The sequence below is a fragment of the Ipomoea triloba genome, chromosome 10, assembly GCF_003576645.1.
Source record: "Ipomoea triloba cultivar NCNSP0323 chromosome 10, ASM357664v1".
Classification (NCBI taxonomy): domain Eukaryota; kingdom Viridiplantae; phylum Streptophyta; class Magnoliopsida; order Solanales; family Convolvulaceae; genus Ipomoea; species Ipomoea triloba.
The window spans coordinates 1,528,448-1,542,824 of NC_044925.1; the positions used below are offsets into that span (position 1 = coordinate 1,528,448).

A 14,377-nucleotide genomic window follows, 5' to 3' on the forward strand; every position below is an offset into this window, starting at 1 on the left:
TTACTCAGCTAATGGCATTCTCATGTACTTTTTGGTGTATGTCGATGATATCCTACTGACCGGGAGTAGCGCTGTATGTGTTGAGCAGTGTGTACGAGCATTGTCTAATGCCTTTGCATTGAAAGACTTGGGTCCTGTTCATCATTTTCTAGGTGTAGATGTCATTTCGACTATGGCTGGTATGTTTTTGTCCCAATCACAGTATATTTATGATATTTTGGTCAAATTTCACATGGATGGTGCTAAGCCAGTTTCCACGCCCATGAGTTCTTCAGAGGTTCTCCCTTTGCCGGACTCTTCTACAGTTGTTGATCCTACAGGTTATCGCAGGCTTATTGGTATGTTGCAATATTTAAGCATTACTCGTCCAGATGTTTCGTTTGTTGTGAATCGTTTGTCACAGTTTATGCATGTGAACAGACAATTTTACTCCTTTATTTGATCTCAATTTAACCAAAATTTGACAAAATGACCAACATTGGAAATGATTTGAAAGTCAAGGAACCTAAATTGTCCAAATTAAAAGTCGGGGACTAATTTTGAAAAATCAACATAGTCGGAGGACCATTGCTGAAATTAACTCCTTAAATAAATAGAGCATTAATTAATTTCCCCATTATTATGCAACACAGTGGTTAACTACGAAGCTACCATCTTCTTTCTCTCTTGTTTATCTGCAATACCATTTCTAAGGCATAAAGGTTGAAGCCTGCTGGCACGAATCTTGGGATTTCTAGGGGAATAGTTTAGAAGTTGAAGAAGAAATTAAAGCATATATTAATTAAAGATTTAGTAAAATCTAGGAATGCATACATAAATTTACATATTTAACATTATTCTTACATATGTCTCAAACCAATTAAACACTCCCTGGGTCAGCTTCTGTGCCTCTCGAAGCGAACAGAGTTTAATCGAGTGGACTCAAAAAGTAAGACAAGCGAAGAAAAATTCTGACCACTTTGTGGTTTACAAAAAAAAAAAAAAAGAAAAAAAAAACTAATTAAACACACTAAATCCCATAAATAAAACCAGATTTGTGAAATTTCTCCAAAGTAAGTGCATCTATACTTTTGATAGCCTCATCACTGAAGTAACTTGTATGGTCACCCACATTTGCTTGTCTAAAAAATGAATTATAAGGAGTTGGAAACCAATCAGGACAATTCTCAGACTTATTCACCTTATGATTCTTCAAAACCTCAAAGCTACAGCACTTAACTATCTCCTCCACTTCCTTATCCTCCTCGCCACCGACAAAAGGACAACCTAAAAACTCAGCCAATCTTTTAACATGAGTTTTAGTATCATCCTTTAACTCTTCATAAGTAATAAAGAAGAATTTACTAGGATTCTTCAAATTAGCCATTCTGTACCCCAATACATGCTCGTAGTAAGGTCCGGTAGGTACAGTCCCACGAAGAAATTTCTCCACGGCTTCTTCCAACTCCCATGGCGCTTCCTCGGCCATCTTCCACTTATTGGCGAAATGCCAGAGAAAATTTAAGGTGTCCTTTGGGTTCCTGGCAACATAAACCACACGACAGCCCGAGGATTCCAAGGTTTTGCCTAGCAGTTGGTAAGGGATATGCGTATTGAAAAGTCTAGTGGTATCCTCGGACGACAGGTGAGTTGAGGATTCTTGATGATGATCTCCATAGACTTGAAATTCTAGGAAAGGCACGAGGTCGTGGGGGTTGTGAAGAGAGGAGCGATTGATGATGGAGTAAAGAAGAGATTTGAGCCATGTGGTGCCGGTTTTAGGAAAGGAACTCAAGATTACGTCGCTCGGACGTGGGTTGAACTCGGCTAGCACTCGGTTAATTATGAGGATATAAAGAGGCATGAACCAAAAGCCATTGATCTGCTCTAAATGTTTATCTCCCCACCATTTCTCTTCTTCTGAGATATTGCTGTTCTCCATAATCGAGATTTTTGAAAACTCCATAATCGAGATTAATTGATGACTAATAATTCAAAGCTATTTTAATATTTATAGTGGTTTGGTTTGAAGAGATGAGAGATAAATTATCCTGAATCGACGACAACACATCATGTGATCCTTATCGTGTAGCGTAACTGCCATCCACCAAATTAAACTAAGCTACCTAACATCTAGTTCTTATATCGTGGACCGCGGTCCCAAAATGACGTCGTTTTAGTAAGTGGGAGACGGAGTCCCGTAATTGACACTACAGTTCATTCTAAAAGATACTGTCTTTTTGATATTATTGAATGAAACTGTAGTTATATCAAAATGTAACTGTAGTTGTGTTGAAATGTAACTGCAGGGTATATGAAAAGATACTGAATAACAGTTTCACATTTGTGTTTGATATTATCGAATGAAACTGTAGTTATATCAAAATGTAACTGTAGTTGTGTTGAAATGTAACTGCAGTGTATATGAACAGATACTGAATAACAGTTTCACATTTGTGTTTTTATATTATCGAATAAAACTATAGTTATATCAAAATGTAACTGCAGTTGTGTTGAAAGGTAACTGTAGTTGTGTTGAAATGTTACTGAAGTTGTGTTGAAATGTAACTGCAGTATATATGAAAAGAAAGTTAGTGGTGCGAATTCATTCGTCTGCTTTCATTAATCAAAACGACGTCGTTTTGGGACCGCGGTCCACAATGCATTGTGGACCACGGTCCACGATATAATTTGCGACCTAACATCACTGTCTCACATTCCTTAAAAAAAAAAAAAAAACATCGCTGTCTCACATGCCATGGAACAGAGATATACCAATAATTGTGTAGATTTGACTTGATTTTGACAAAATTGTGGAGATTCAAAACCTTAGATAATTTTGCGAAAAAGCACTAATCTCATTACCTTCTTTTTAAAACTCTATTTGGAAAGAAAGTTATTGGACTAGCTTATTTTATTTTTTTTACGGAAAGGTAATGGCATTGCCTTCTTTTCACTACTATTGCCTTCTTTCCGCTCTCAATTTTTAATAGGAAATTTTTATTATTTCAAATTTGTGTTTTAAAATTTTTATTTTATTAAATATTAATTAATAACATAAAACTTTTAGAAAAAAGTAATCATATAAAATATTTTAAAATTTAAATAGTCAGATTGGCTAAAGTGGTAGTCGACTCTAACGAATTGAAATAGTCAGGAATCCATACCTCTAAGACGACGACGACGACAACAATAACAATAATAATGCCACAACCAAATTCCGTACAAATAAAAAACACTAATTATTATTATTATTGTTATTAATTATTATTAACAAAATAAATATCAATAATGTCAAAGATCTTGTGGTCTAGTGGCATCCGGTTTATATTCCCACATGAATGGGAGTGGGTTCGAGCTTTAGTGGAGGCAACGACTTTGTGCTTTACAATAGGTATATTGTAACAGAGTCAGTAGCACTCAAAACGACGGGCTTTTGTGGGCCGGCCCATTAAGCCCGCATGCTAGGATTTTGCAAGTTTTATTGTGGACCATACATCAAAACGACGTCGTTTTGATTAATGACAACAGACAGCTGAAATAGCCTCCATTCCGCGTCATTTACTTTCAGTTCATATACACTGCAGTTACATTTTAACACAACTACAGTTTCATTCGATATTATACACTCAAATATGCGAACCTGTTATTTAGTTTCCTTTCAACACAACTACAGTTTCTTTTATAATACACGGCAGTTTCCTTTCAACACAACTGTACTACAATATCATTTCGATATGACTACTATTTCATTGGACAATATAACCCCAAAAAAGTGAAATTGTTATTCAGTTTATACACTAAATTTTTTTTTTTTTTTTATAAATAATGCCTGGCCCGCAACTCGCTTTGGCCACGGACCAAGCCCGTTAGGCCCGCTTCTTAACGGACCATAAATTTTATAACCCTAACCCGTCCCACTTTGGGGCCTAATCGTCATTGTGTGAACCATATTATCAAATAATGTACATTTAATATAAAAATAATGTATTTTTAGTATATTAAAATGCACATTGTATTCAGGGAATATACATTATTTGTGTACTGAATGTACATTTAATATATTAAAAATATACTTTTTGTTATGGTTCACACATCACTATGTGGACCATGGTCTACATAATAATTTACCCTACAGGAGCGGGTGTAGGCCGGCCCGCGGGCTTCGGCCCACTTTGACTTACCCTACATAGGTCTAATGAGTTATATTTTTGCCATTTACATTAGGGTAAACGGATACGATGAGTCATATTTTGACTTTTACAAACAATTTTATGAATAAAAAGGTTATAAGTTAATTGGGGTCTTCATGGGTAGCTCAGTTAATTTTTAGGTGACAAGTTACACTAAAAAACGTATATATGATCAAATCTTGATAGTCTCGGGATCATGACACCACTACAACAATTTATAATTATTGATAAATCATTTGTTTATGTAAAAATGAATTCAACACCTAATTAATCAAGTGGGATTACAGTGCTTTGCAGGATTAGAATCGAATGAATTGTATTGAATGAGAATCTCGGGGAGACTAGAATAGGGGAATCACATGAAACCTATAATACAGAATCATAATCTGAGAGCTCTTAGAGAGACTATAATAGGAAAATCACAGGAAGCCTATAATAAGAAGCTAAATCTGACATAAATAAATAGAGTCCTAATATGCATGCCATGAATTAATTTCCTCCATTTTATGCAACACAGTGGTTAACTACCAAGCTACCATCTTCTTCCTCCATAAAGGTTGAAGCCTGCTGGCCGGAATCTTGGAATTTCTAGGGGAATAGTTTAGAAGTTGATGAAGAAGAAATTAAAGCATATAATTAAAGATTTAGTAAAATCTAGGAATGCATACATAAATTTACATATTTAACATTATTCTTACATAAGCGAACAGAGTTTAGTCGAGTGGACCCGAAAAGTAAGACAGACCGAGAAAAATTTGGACCATTTTGTGGTTTACACAAAAAAAAAAAAAAAAAAAAAAAAAAAAACTAACTAATTAAACACACTAAATCCCATAAATAAAACCAGATTTGTGAAATTTCTCCTCAGTAAGTGCATCTATACTTTTGATAGCCTCATCACTGAAGTAAGTTGTATGGTCACCCACCTTTCCTTGTCTAAAAAAATGAATTATAAGGAGTTGGAAACCAATCAGGACAATTCTCAGACTTATTCACCTCATGATTCTTCAAAACCTCAAAGCTACAACACTTAACTATCTCTTCCACTTCCTTATCCTCCTCGCTGCCCGCAAAAGAACAACCTAAAAACTCAACCAATCTTTTAACATGAGTTTTAGTATCATCTTTTAACTCTTCATAAGTAATAAAGAAGAATTTACTAGGATTCTTCAAACTAGCCATTCTGTACCCTAATACATGCTCGTAGTAAGGTCCGGATAGGACAGTCCCACGAAGAAATTTCTCCACGGCTTCTTCCAACTCCCACGGCGCTTCCTCGGCCATCTTCCACTTATTGGCGAAATGCCAGAGAGAATTTAAGGTGTCCTTTGGGTTCCTGGCAACATAAACCACACGACAGCCCGAGGATTCCAAGGTTTTGCCAAGCAGTTGGTAAGGAATATGTGTATGGAAAAGTCTAGTGGTATCCTCGGACGACAGTTGAGTTGATGATTCCGATGATTCTTGGTCTCCATAGACTTGAATTTCTAGGAAAGGGACGAGGTCGTGGGGGTTGTTGTGGACCAGAGAATCAAGAGAGGAGCGATTGATGATGGAGTAAAGAAGAGATTTGAGCCATGTGGTGCCGGTTTTAGGAAAGGAACTCAAGATTACGTCGCTGGGACGTGGGTTGAACTCGGCTAGCACTCGGTGAATTCTGGGGATAAAAAGAGGCATGAACCAGAAGCCATTGATCTGCTCTAAATGTTTATCTCCCCACCATTTCTCTTCTTCTGAGATTTTGCTGTTCTCCATATTGAGATTGATGACTAATAATACAAAGCTATTTTACTATTTATAGTGGTTTGGTTTGAAAAAGAGAGATAAATTCTCCTGAATCGACGACAACACATCATCATGTGACCCTTATCGTGTAGCACAGCTGCCATCAACCCAATTAAACTAAGTTACCTAACATCAGTGCCTCACATGCTATCCTTATATCATAAATTTCAGTGTACACTGTAGATTATAATGTATATACATGTTTAATATTTTGAGTTTTTTTTTTTTTAATATTTTGTGATATAAAATTTTATAATTTAAAATGGGTGTATTCAATTAAAACTAATTTGGTGGTATTCAATTTAATTTTAAAGAATTTTTAAAAATACCACTATTTAGACTGTTCAAAAGTCTTTAAAAGAATTCAAATTTTTATAGAGTTTTTAAAAGTCTACTGGTATTTAGGATGGAATTTAAGGGTGTGAAAATGTCCAGCAACACAAGGCCTCAATTTTAGAGAGTCTAATATTTATTTTTGACTGTGCTACTTTAGAATTAAAAAAGAATCCGCAATTAATCTTAAAACTCATTTTTTCTCCAAATCACTTCTCTCTCCTATAATTAGGATCTAATTAACTGAACATGGTAAAACAGTTATGTTTCCCCAAAGGCATAGATGATATCTCAAGCACTGAATCTGCAGATATAACTTGAAACCTGTACCATTCACCACAAATACGGCAATACCGCCTAAGAAATTTAATCTCCCCCCTAACAGATCGTTCTACTTGCATTCCAAATGATATTGGTTTTAAAGGTTGTGCTTATATTTTTGGTAGGACCTCATTTATTTACAAGAATAATGCCACAAAAATAGAAAAATCGGCCATTTTAATATTAAAAAAGTTATTAACTTTCATAAACTCTATCAGAATACGATTTCTGTAAGACTTTTTTTTTTTTCACTGATATAAATAGTTGAAATCTAACCATTCAATCCTAAACTTTTCAACCTTCTCTACAATGGGATTACCGTGCCACCCCTTCTTAGTTCAATCATTATTGCATGGACCACTGTGTGGACCAAAAATAAAAAGTACATTATTTTTGTGCTGAAGGTACATTATTTTTGTACTGTAGGTACATTATTTTAAAGTACATTATTTTTGTACTGAAGGTACATTATTTGATATATACTATAGTTGGCACCCTTCTCCTTTTGAATCTAAAGCCCAAACCATGCAATTAATTCCTTAGCCCCAAGCTCAAAGTCCATGCTTAGCCCCATAATTATTTCCTCTTGGGCTCCCATTAGAATACTTTTTGTTAGTTTACACTAGACTAATATTAAACATTTAAACCCCTAAAATCCTATCCAAATATAGCCTGAACAAAGTAAATCACGATTTGTACAAGCAACCTCTAAATCAATCCATGTCATTGATTTTGCGCACAAGAATCGATCTGATCTCCATGCTTTCGCCAACTTTCAATCATCAAATTTGCAATTATTATCTCACTATTTTCATTACATACTCACAATTCCAATTAATTTTCAAAACTGGAACCTGCTTTACATCACATTCAATAATAATAATAACAAATTAACAATAAAATAATAAATAATAAATATAATTAAAAAAAAAAAACAAAAAAGCCTTGAAAGTTTGAAAGCCAAGTGTAATTAAAAAAAAAAAGTAAAAAGGAAAGAAAAAACACACATAATCTTGCAAGAGTAGGGATGACAAATAAAAAAAAAACGTTGTGTGACATTTTTTGTAAATAACTCGAACTTTAAATGTAAGTAACATGTGTTAAAAGTGTAAGTAACAGATGCAAGTGTGCAAGTAAAATCACTTAAAAGTGCAATAACCATTTACACTTTATAGTGCAAATAACTTATGTGGCATTTTCACAATGATGCACTTAACGATAACGATTTGTGTGACTGATGATAACATTATACGTACTTAATATTGTTGTTTGGTGTACATTATATTGCTGCGCTTTTAACACATTTTACTTGTATTTAGGTGCACCCTATGAAACTGTTATTTGTACATCAAAGTTTAAATTATTTACAAAAATGCCACTGTAATTTGTTTAAATGTGTTTCTGATCACATTGATCTACCTAGATGGACGACTGCGATGTGTGTGCGTGTGTGTGTGTATATATATATATATAATCGGGTCCACTCTATAGATGGCGTATTCATGATGATACGTGTTATTTAATATCTTTATCCATCGTTTTAGGGATGGACACATTTCGGATTAAGCCCGAATTTTCACGAGTTCGACTCGAAAAAGTACATATCGGATCGGAGCAAAACAAGATCGGTTGATATTCTAGCTACAATGGGTGCCCATCAGTAATCAGAGTGGACGGCTTTCGACACAAGTTCCCTAAATTGCGAGGAGGTCTACCTCAATGACTTGACAGGTGCCACCTACGTCCATGGAGTAAGGGAGTGTAACTACCTGTTTTTATCTTCCTCTGAATTACACTCGTCCGTTTCTGATAAAAACAAAGGGAGTCCCAACTTCATAGGATTTAGTAATTTACAATCCATGCCTAAGCTACTCCAAAGCTATCACTTTATGTAATAAGCAAAACACAACACATTTAAAAATCATTTGTTACTTCCTCATCAATTAAATTAACGTATCACCTTGATTAATGTTGCTTGAAATTATGCTGGGAAGTTAGTGAAATAAAGCATATATACCAAAGTTTTTTTGATTGGATAAAATAAATTAAAGTACACAAAAGGTGGAGACCTAATTTGTTGTCCTTAACTCCAATAGAAAGTACTAACTAAGCACTATCAAGATCAAATAAACTGTTCAGGTAAGCTCTACTAAATTGACATTAGAGAATGAAATTAACACAAACATTGAGTAAACTCTTGGAAAGCATACATTTTTATTTTTAACGTTGTTCAACCCACTCCAACATTTGTCAAGCACCAACAAATTAAAGACACTAAATCCCATAAACAAATCCAGATTTATAAAATTTCTCTTCCGTACGTGCATCAATTCTTTTAATAGCATCATCACTTAAGTGATTTCTATAGTCACCCACTTTTGCTTGTCTAAAAAATGAAGTATAGGGAGTTGGAGCCCAAGTAGTATAATCTTCGGACTTGTTAACCTCATGATTCTTCAAAACCCCAAAGCTGCAACACTTGACAATCTCCTCCACTTTCTTATCCTCCTCCTCCACAAAAGGACAACCCAAAAACTCAGCCAATTTTTTGACATGAGTTTTCGTGTCATCCATTAACTCTTCATAAGTAATAAAGAACACTTTATCAGGATTATTCAAACCCGCCATTCTATACCCCAATACATGCTCGTAGTAAGGTCCGTCAGGGACAACCCCACTCACAAATTTCTCCACAGCTTCTTCCAACTCCCATGGCCCTTCCACTGCCATTTCCCACTTATTCGCGAAATGCCAGAGTGAATTTAAGGTGTCCTTTGGGTTCCTGGCAACATAAACCACACGACAGCCCGAGGATTCCAAGGTTTTGCCTAGCAGTTGGTAAGGGATATGTGTACTGAAAATTCTAGGGGTATCCTCGGACGACAGGTAAGTTGATGAGTCCGATGATTCTTGGTCTCCATAGACTTGAATTTCTAGGAAAGGGACGAGGTCGCGGGGGTTGTTGTTGACCAGAGAATCAAGAGAGGAGCGATTGATGATGGAGTAAAGAAGAGATTTGAGCCATGTGGTGCCGGTTTTAGGAAAGGAACTCAAGATTACATCGCTGGGACGTGGGTTGAACTCGGCTAGCACCCGGTGAATTCTGGGGATAAGCATAGGCATGAACCAGAAGCCATTGATCTGCTCTAAATGGTTATCTCCCCACCATTTCTCTTCTTCTGAGAAATTGCTCTTCTCCATAATCGAGTTTAATTTGATGAATAACAATGCAAAGCTATTTAAGTATTTATAGTGGTTTAATTTGGTTTGAAGAAAAAGATAATTAAATTATCATCATGTGATCATTAGATCGTGTACCGCAGGTGCTATCTATCCACCAAACTAAGCTAGATACCTTAAATCACAACCGACCACGCATGTTACTCTGCATGAATACTGCATATATTCTAATAAGATAAATGCATGTGATGAGTGTTAATTTTTATTATTTTTTAGGAAAAATGACACTTTTTCCCCCTATGTTATATGCTTATAGCACTTTTCCCCTGTTATTAAAGTGGTTGTTTTCCCCCTCAGTTATTTTAAAAGTGGTAGTTTCTCCCTTGTAATATTAAATTGACATTTTTGCCCTTAAAATAACTATTCATTTATTTTTATTCTCCAATCAATTGTTACTAATATATATGGAAGATCACGGTTTGATACGAACCTAATCGAACACTGTAGCAATTGAACTTAAATAGTATAGACGGTTACGGTTACGATTCAGAACCGAAAAATAAAATAAAATAATTGTTAAATTTAGACTATTTTTAAATAAGAAATAGAATTATAAAAATAAATAAATAAATACATAAGTTTTGATTGGCGGTTCAAAATCGAAATTGGAACCGAACTGTACCGATTTATCAAATAAGTGTTTGATCATTTTCACTATATATGACTGTGGCTAAGTTCCGGTTCACGGTTCAACAATTATTTAATTTTAAATTTTTCGGTTCTGAATTGTAACTAGAACCGTCCATACTATTTCGGTATGACTGTTATAGTGTTTGGTTAGGTTCTAACCGAATCGTGATCATCCATACATATAAATAATAATTTGTTAGAAAAGAAAAATAAATGAAATAATTATTTTTAAGCGTAACAATGTCAATTTAACATTTCAGGAGAGAAAATTGCCACTTTAATAACACAGGGGGGGAAAAATGCTATATGCACATTACATAGAGAGAAAAAGTGTCATTTTCCCTATTTTTTTTATGTACATTTGACCTCAAATTTATATGATTTTGTGCAAAGCTAATCGAGATTGATGATTATTAATGCAAAGCTATTTTAATATTTATAGTGGTTTGGTTTGAAGAGAGAGATAAATTATCCTGAATCGACGACAACACATCATCATGTGATCTTTATCGTGCCTCTCAAGCAATCCTTAGACCATCACTGCCTCATATGCAATCCTTATACCATGGATGACGGTTCGGACTACACTATGGGCTTTAGTACATGGGTATATATCTTATGAGTTTTTGTGTTTTTGTGTTATGAAATTCTATATAAGAGTATGAATTTTGTACTTGAAACTTATAAAAAATTATGTTTTATGTTATTAACTTTTGTCTTGTGTTGTGAAATTATGTGCCTATGAACACAAATTATATATGTATCTAAATAAGATTTGAAAAATAAGTAAATATATAACATGTGTATGTGTCTTGTATTGTAATTTTTTGTGTCTTGTATTATAAAATTTTGTACCTTACAAGTATGAATTATGTAACTCGCCGTTTCAGTCCTGGGTCCATAATGCTATGTGGACCCTAGTCCATGAAATTAACCAATCAATATATGTCACTTGTGGTCCTATATGAAATTAACTCCACTGAAATTAACCAAAAGTAACATTGATAATTGGCATATTTGTAAGGGGCATAAATTACAATTTTTCTTCATTTATAAAAATTGACTCAAAGACTCTATAAAGCCAATTTGGAGGAGTTTTGGATCGTGCTAATCCCTATTCCCACGGTGTCGTGTGGATCGTGCTAATCCCTATTCCCAAATCAAATCCCAAATTGGTTAGCCTTGCGGGCTGAGTTATGCCAAATTTTCGTAACATTAATCCAACACATAGCCACTGATGGGCTCAGCCTTCTTGTTGAAGGCGTGGTTCGAATACTAGCGAGCCTTTGGCCTTAAGAACTCGTGGTAACGGTTCGTACATTGATGGCGAGTCTTCGGCCTTAAGAACTCGTTGCCTCGCCATTCTGGTACGCTAATAGCTCGGCCATAACGATTCGTTGCTTCGTCTCGCTATTAGGACACCCCGGGTTTAACTCCTCGTGTTCTCCTCTCGTCTTGTGTATGACTTGGGTTTGTGACCGTTCAGAGACTTAATTTATCTGTTATGAAATTAATTTCAAATTAATTTCAATTTTTAAATTCTGAATTAAATCTCAAGTAATGGTCTGTTGTTACAGGAGTAAAAAGTCTGATTTAATTAATCAGATTAATGTCGTGATTAATTGCTATTTAATCTTACAACTCCTATATAATTCGATGTAGAGCAACAGATTTTACACAACACAACGAAATTATTTTCTCTCTCGAAAACTCTGCTTCTACTCCTTTCTTTGCCAAATTGTGTTCATCCCTTTGCTCTAGTTCGCTGGGTTCATTTGTTTGGGTGCTCAAATAGTGAATCATAACACGTTTTATCCTAGGAAACCTAGGCTACAACGCTCCAATCACTTTTCAGAGGTAGCAATAAGGTTTTAACGAAAGAGTGATTCGCTCGACTCGTGTTAACCACCTTCCAGAGAAAACCCCTTTCGTTCTTGTGCTTGTTATTATCCCAAAAATATTATTTTCCTAGTACTATTTCGTAACAAGCTTAAAACCTTATTCCTTTCTGTTCTGTCTCTAATTTCCTCGAAGAAATGGAGAACCCCGGTTTGCCAATTCACAATGGGGACGAGAATGTTGTTGAGAACAACAATGGTGGGAACGGCAACAATGTTGCACATTCCCAGGCACCACCAGTGAATGTTTGTTCACAAGACGGTTGTACGTTGTAGTTTCATTTAAGCACAGCTATAGTTTCATTTTGTTTCAACTACAGTTTTATTCGACATTATACATACAATAGTCTTATTACAATGAGACATGTTATTGAATTTCATTTTATACACACTGTAGTCTTATTACAACACCGCTAAATTATAATTCGAGTTTTTCGCACTTTTGGTCCCACGACTATAGTGACACTTTTAGGTTTTTACCACGACTTTCAAACCTTTCATTCTCGATCCACGACTATTGTTTTTTTTAGTTAAAATTGTCTTTCCGGCCTATTATCCAGCCAAAAGTCACCGGAGATTGAAGTCAACCATTTCTGAATGAATAAATATGTCATTTTGGTCCATGCCTTCAGCCTCCCCTTTCCTTGTTGAAATTAAAATAAAAAATCCAAGTAACCCCTCTTCAGACCTAAATCAATTTCGAAATTAAAAACCATAACATCTACTTTGTAAAGACGAAGTGTGAGTCGTGTTTGTCGTTGGGAGCTCACGGCGGTTGAGAAGCCATTCGCTGCAAGCTGGTAAGTTTTCAATGTCTCTATATGTGTGAGTTTTTGTAAGGTGCAAAGGTATGTCTATAGTTGTTTGTTGTGTTTATTGAACCTTTTTGCACTTTGTTTACATAAAAGGCATAAACGACATAGTGCACTGTGTTTGCTTTGTACTTTGTAGTCAATGTTTAAATTAAAGTGTTCCTGGCATTGGTATAGCAGTATTACTTTATTGATGTGTGGGGACCTGTAAAATCTTTAATTCTATGGGGACCATGTGTTGATGCTAGTTTTTTTTTTTTTAACAATTCAAAGTCTGTTAGTTATTATTGTCCAGTAGAGGGGACCACTGCCAAGCTCAATTTGTTTTGTTGTGCATTATTTGATTGATTATTGTATTTATAACTTAGGTGATAATGGTAGTGAGGGTGATGTAGAAAGTGATGGGCAATCAGATGACTCTTCTAAGAATGAGTATGAAATGAATGGTAACACAGAAAATTTAGATGACTTTGAATTTGACCAGAATGTTACGTTGATTCCACAGTTGAGTTTGGTGGGGTAGAAGAGAATGGTAATGAACCAATTGGAAATAAACTAGTTGCTGTGAATAGTTGGGAGAGAAGTTTAGATGAACCTAATCTATCTGATGATGCTTCATTAAAAGACTCAGAGAGTGAGATCCAAGAGGCCAAAACCAGTTGAGGACACCACTGTTGATCACAATCCTGAGCAAATGGTAAACTTCTTTCAGTTTATTGTACCTTAAGGTTTTTTTTTAGTTTATTGTATTATGTTCCAATTCATTTCATTTTACCTTTTTGAAGAATAATCCAAGGAGAAGGGTGAGATCCAATAGGCCACAACCAGATGAGAAGTTCACTGTTGAGAATAATGATGCTGAGCAAATGGTAAAGATTTTTGTGTTTTTTTTTCAGTTTATTGTAAAGATTGTATTATGCTCCAATTCATTTCATTTTACCCTTTTGTAGAATAACTGATGAATGTAGTTTTCGCGGTGGATGGAAAGAAGGTGTTAAAACGGAAAGATTTCCGAGTATCGTTCTCAAAGGATGGCAAGGAGGGAATTTGAGCGGTAAGGGGATTAAGCACCAGAGTGTTTAGTGTTTGAAAGCTAACCCAAACATAGTAAGAAAATGCACATGAAACATCATGAAAATAAAGAACAAAACGTTGGAAACAATCAATTGGAAATGAGGATTTAGAT

At 35.0% G+C, this 14,377-nt stretch overlaps 3 protein-coding genes across 3 annotated transcripts; all 3 read right to left on the reverse strand.

The window, feature by feature from the left end:
- Window positions 1–846: 846 nt before the first annotated feature.
- LOC116031610 (cytosolic sulfotransferase 12-like) lies at window positions 847–1,942 on the reverse strand. The gene has a single exon (XM_031273858.1). The coding sequence runs from the start codon at window positions 1,919–1,921 to the stop codon at window positions 1,010–1,012; it is 912 nt and encodes a 303-aa protein (XP_031129718.1). The 5' UTR covers window positions 1,922–1,942; the 3' UTR covers window positions 847–1,009.
- A 3,051-nt stretch (window positions 1,943–4,993) lies between these two features.
- On the reverse strand, window positions 4,994–6,144 carry LOC116031612 (cytosolic sulfotransferase 12-like). The gene has a single exon (XM_031273859.1). The coding sequence runs from the start codon at window positions 5,925–5,927 to the stop codon at window positions 5,109–5,111; it is 819 nt and encodes a 272-aa protein (XP_031129719.1). The 5' UTR covers window positions 5,928–6,144; the 3' UTR covers window positions 4,994–5,108.
- A 2,741-nt stretch (window positions 6,145–8,885) lies between these two features.
- Window positions 8,886–9,812, reverse strand: LOC116032278 (cytosolic sulfotransferase 17-like). Its single transcript, XM_031274772.1, has one exon. It carries the CDS (start codon window positions 9,810–9,812, stop codon window positions 8,886–8,888), a length of 927 nt encoding a protein of 308 aa, XP_031130632.1.
- Between the last annotated feature and the right edge of the window lie 4,565 nt (window positions 9,813–14,377).

Bases quoted from the DNA above. Each gene is read 5' to 3' on its own strand.
- LOC116031610 (XM_031273858.1), bottom strand. From the start codon at position 1,921: ATGGAGAACAGCAATATCTCAGAAGAAGAGAAATGGTGGGGAGATAAA.
- LOC116031612 (XM_031273859.1), bottom strand. From the start codon at position 5,927: ATGGAGAACAGCAAAATCTCAGAAGAAGAGAAATGGTGGGGAGATAAA.
- LOC116032278 (XM_031274772.1), bottom strand. From the start codon at position 9,812: ATGGAGAAGAGCAATTTCTCAGAAGAAGAGAAATGGTGGGGAGATAAC.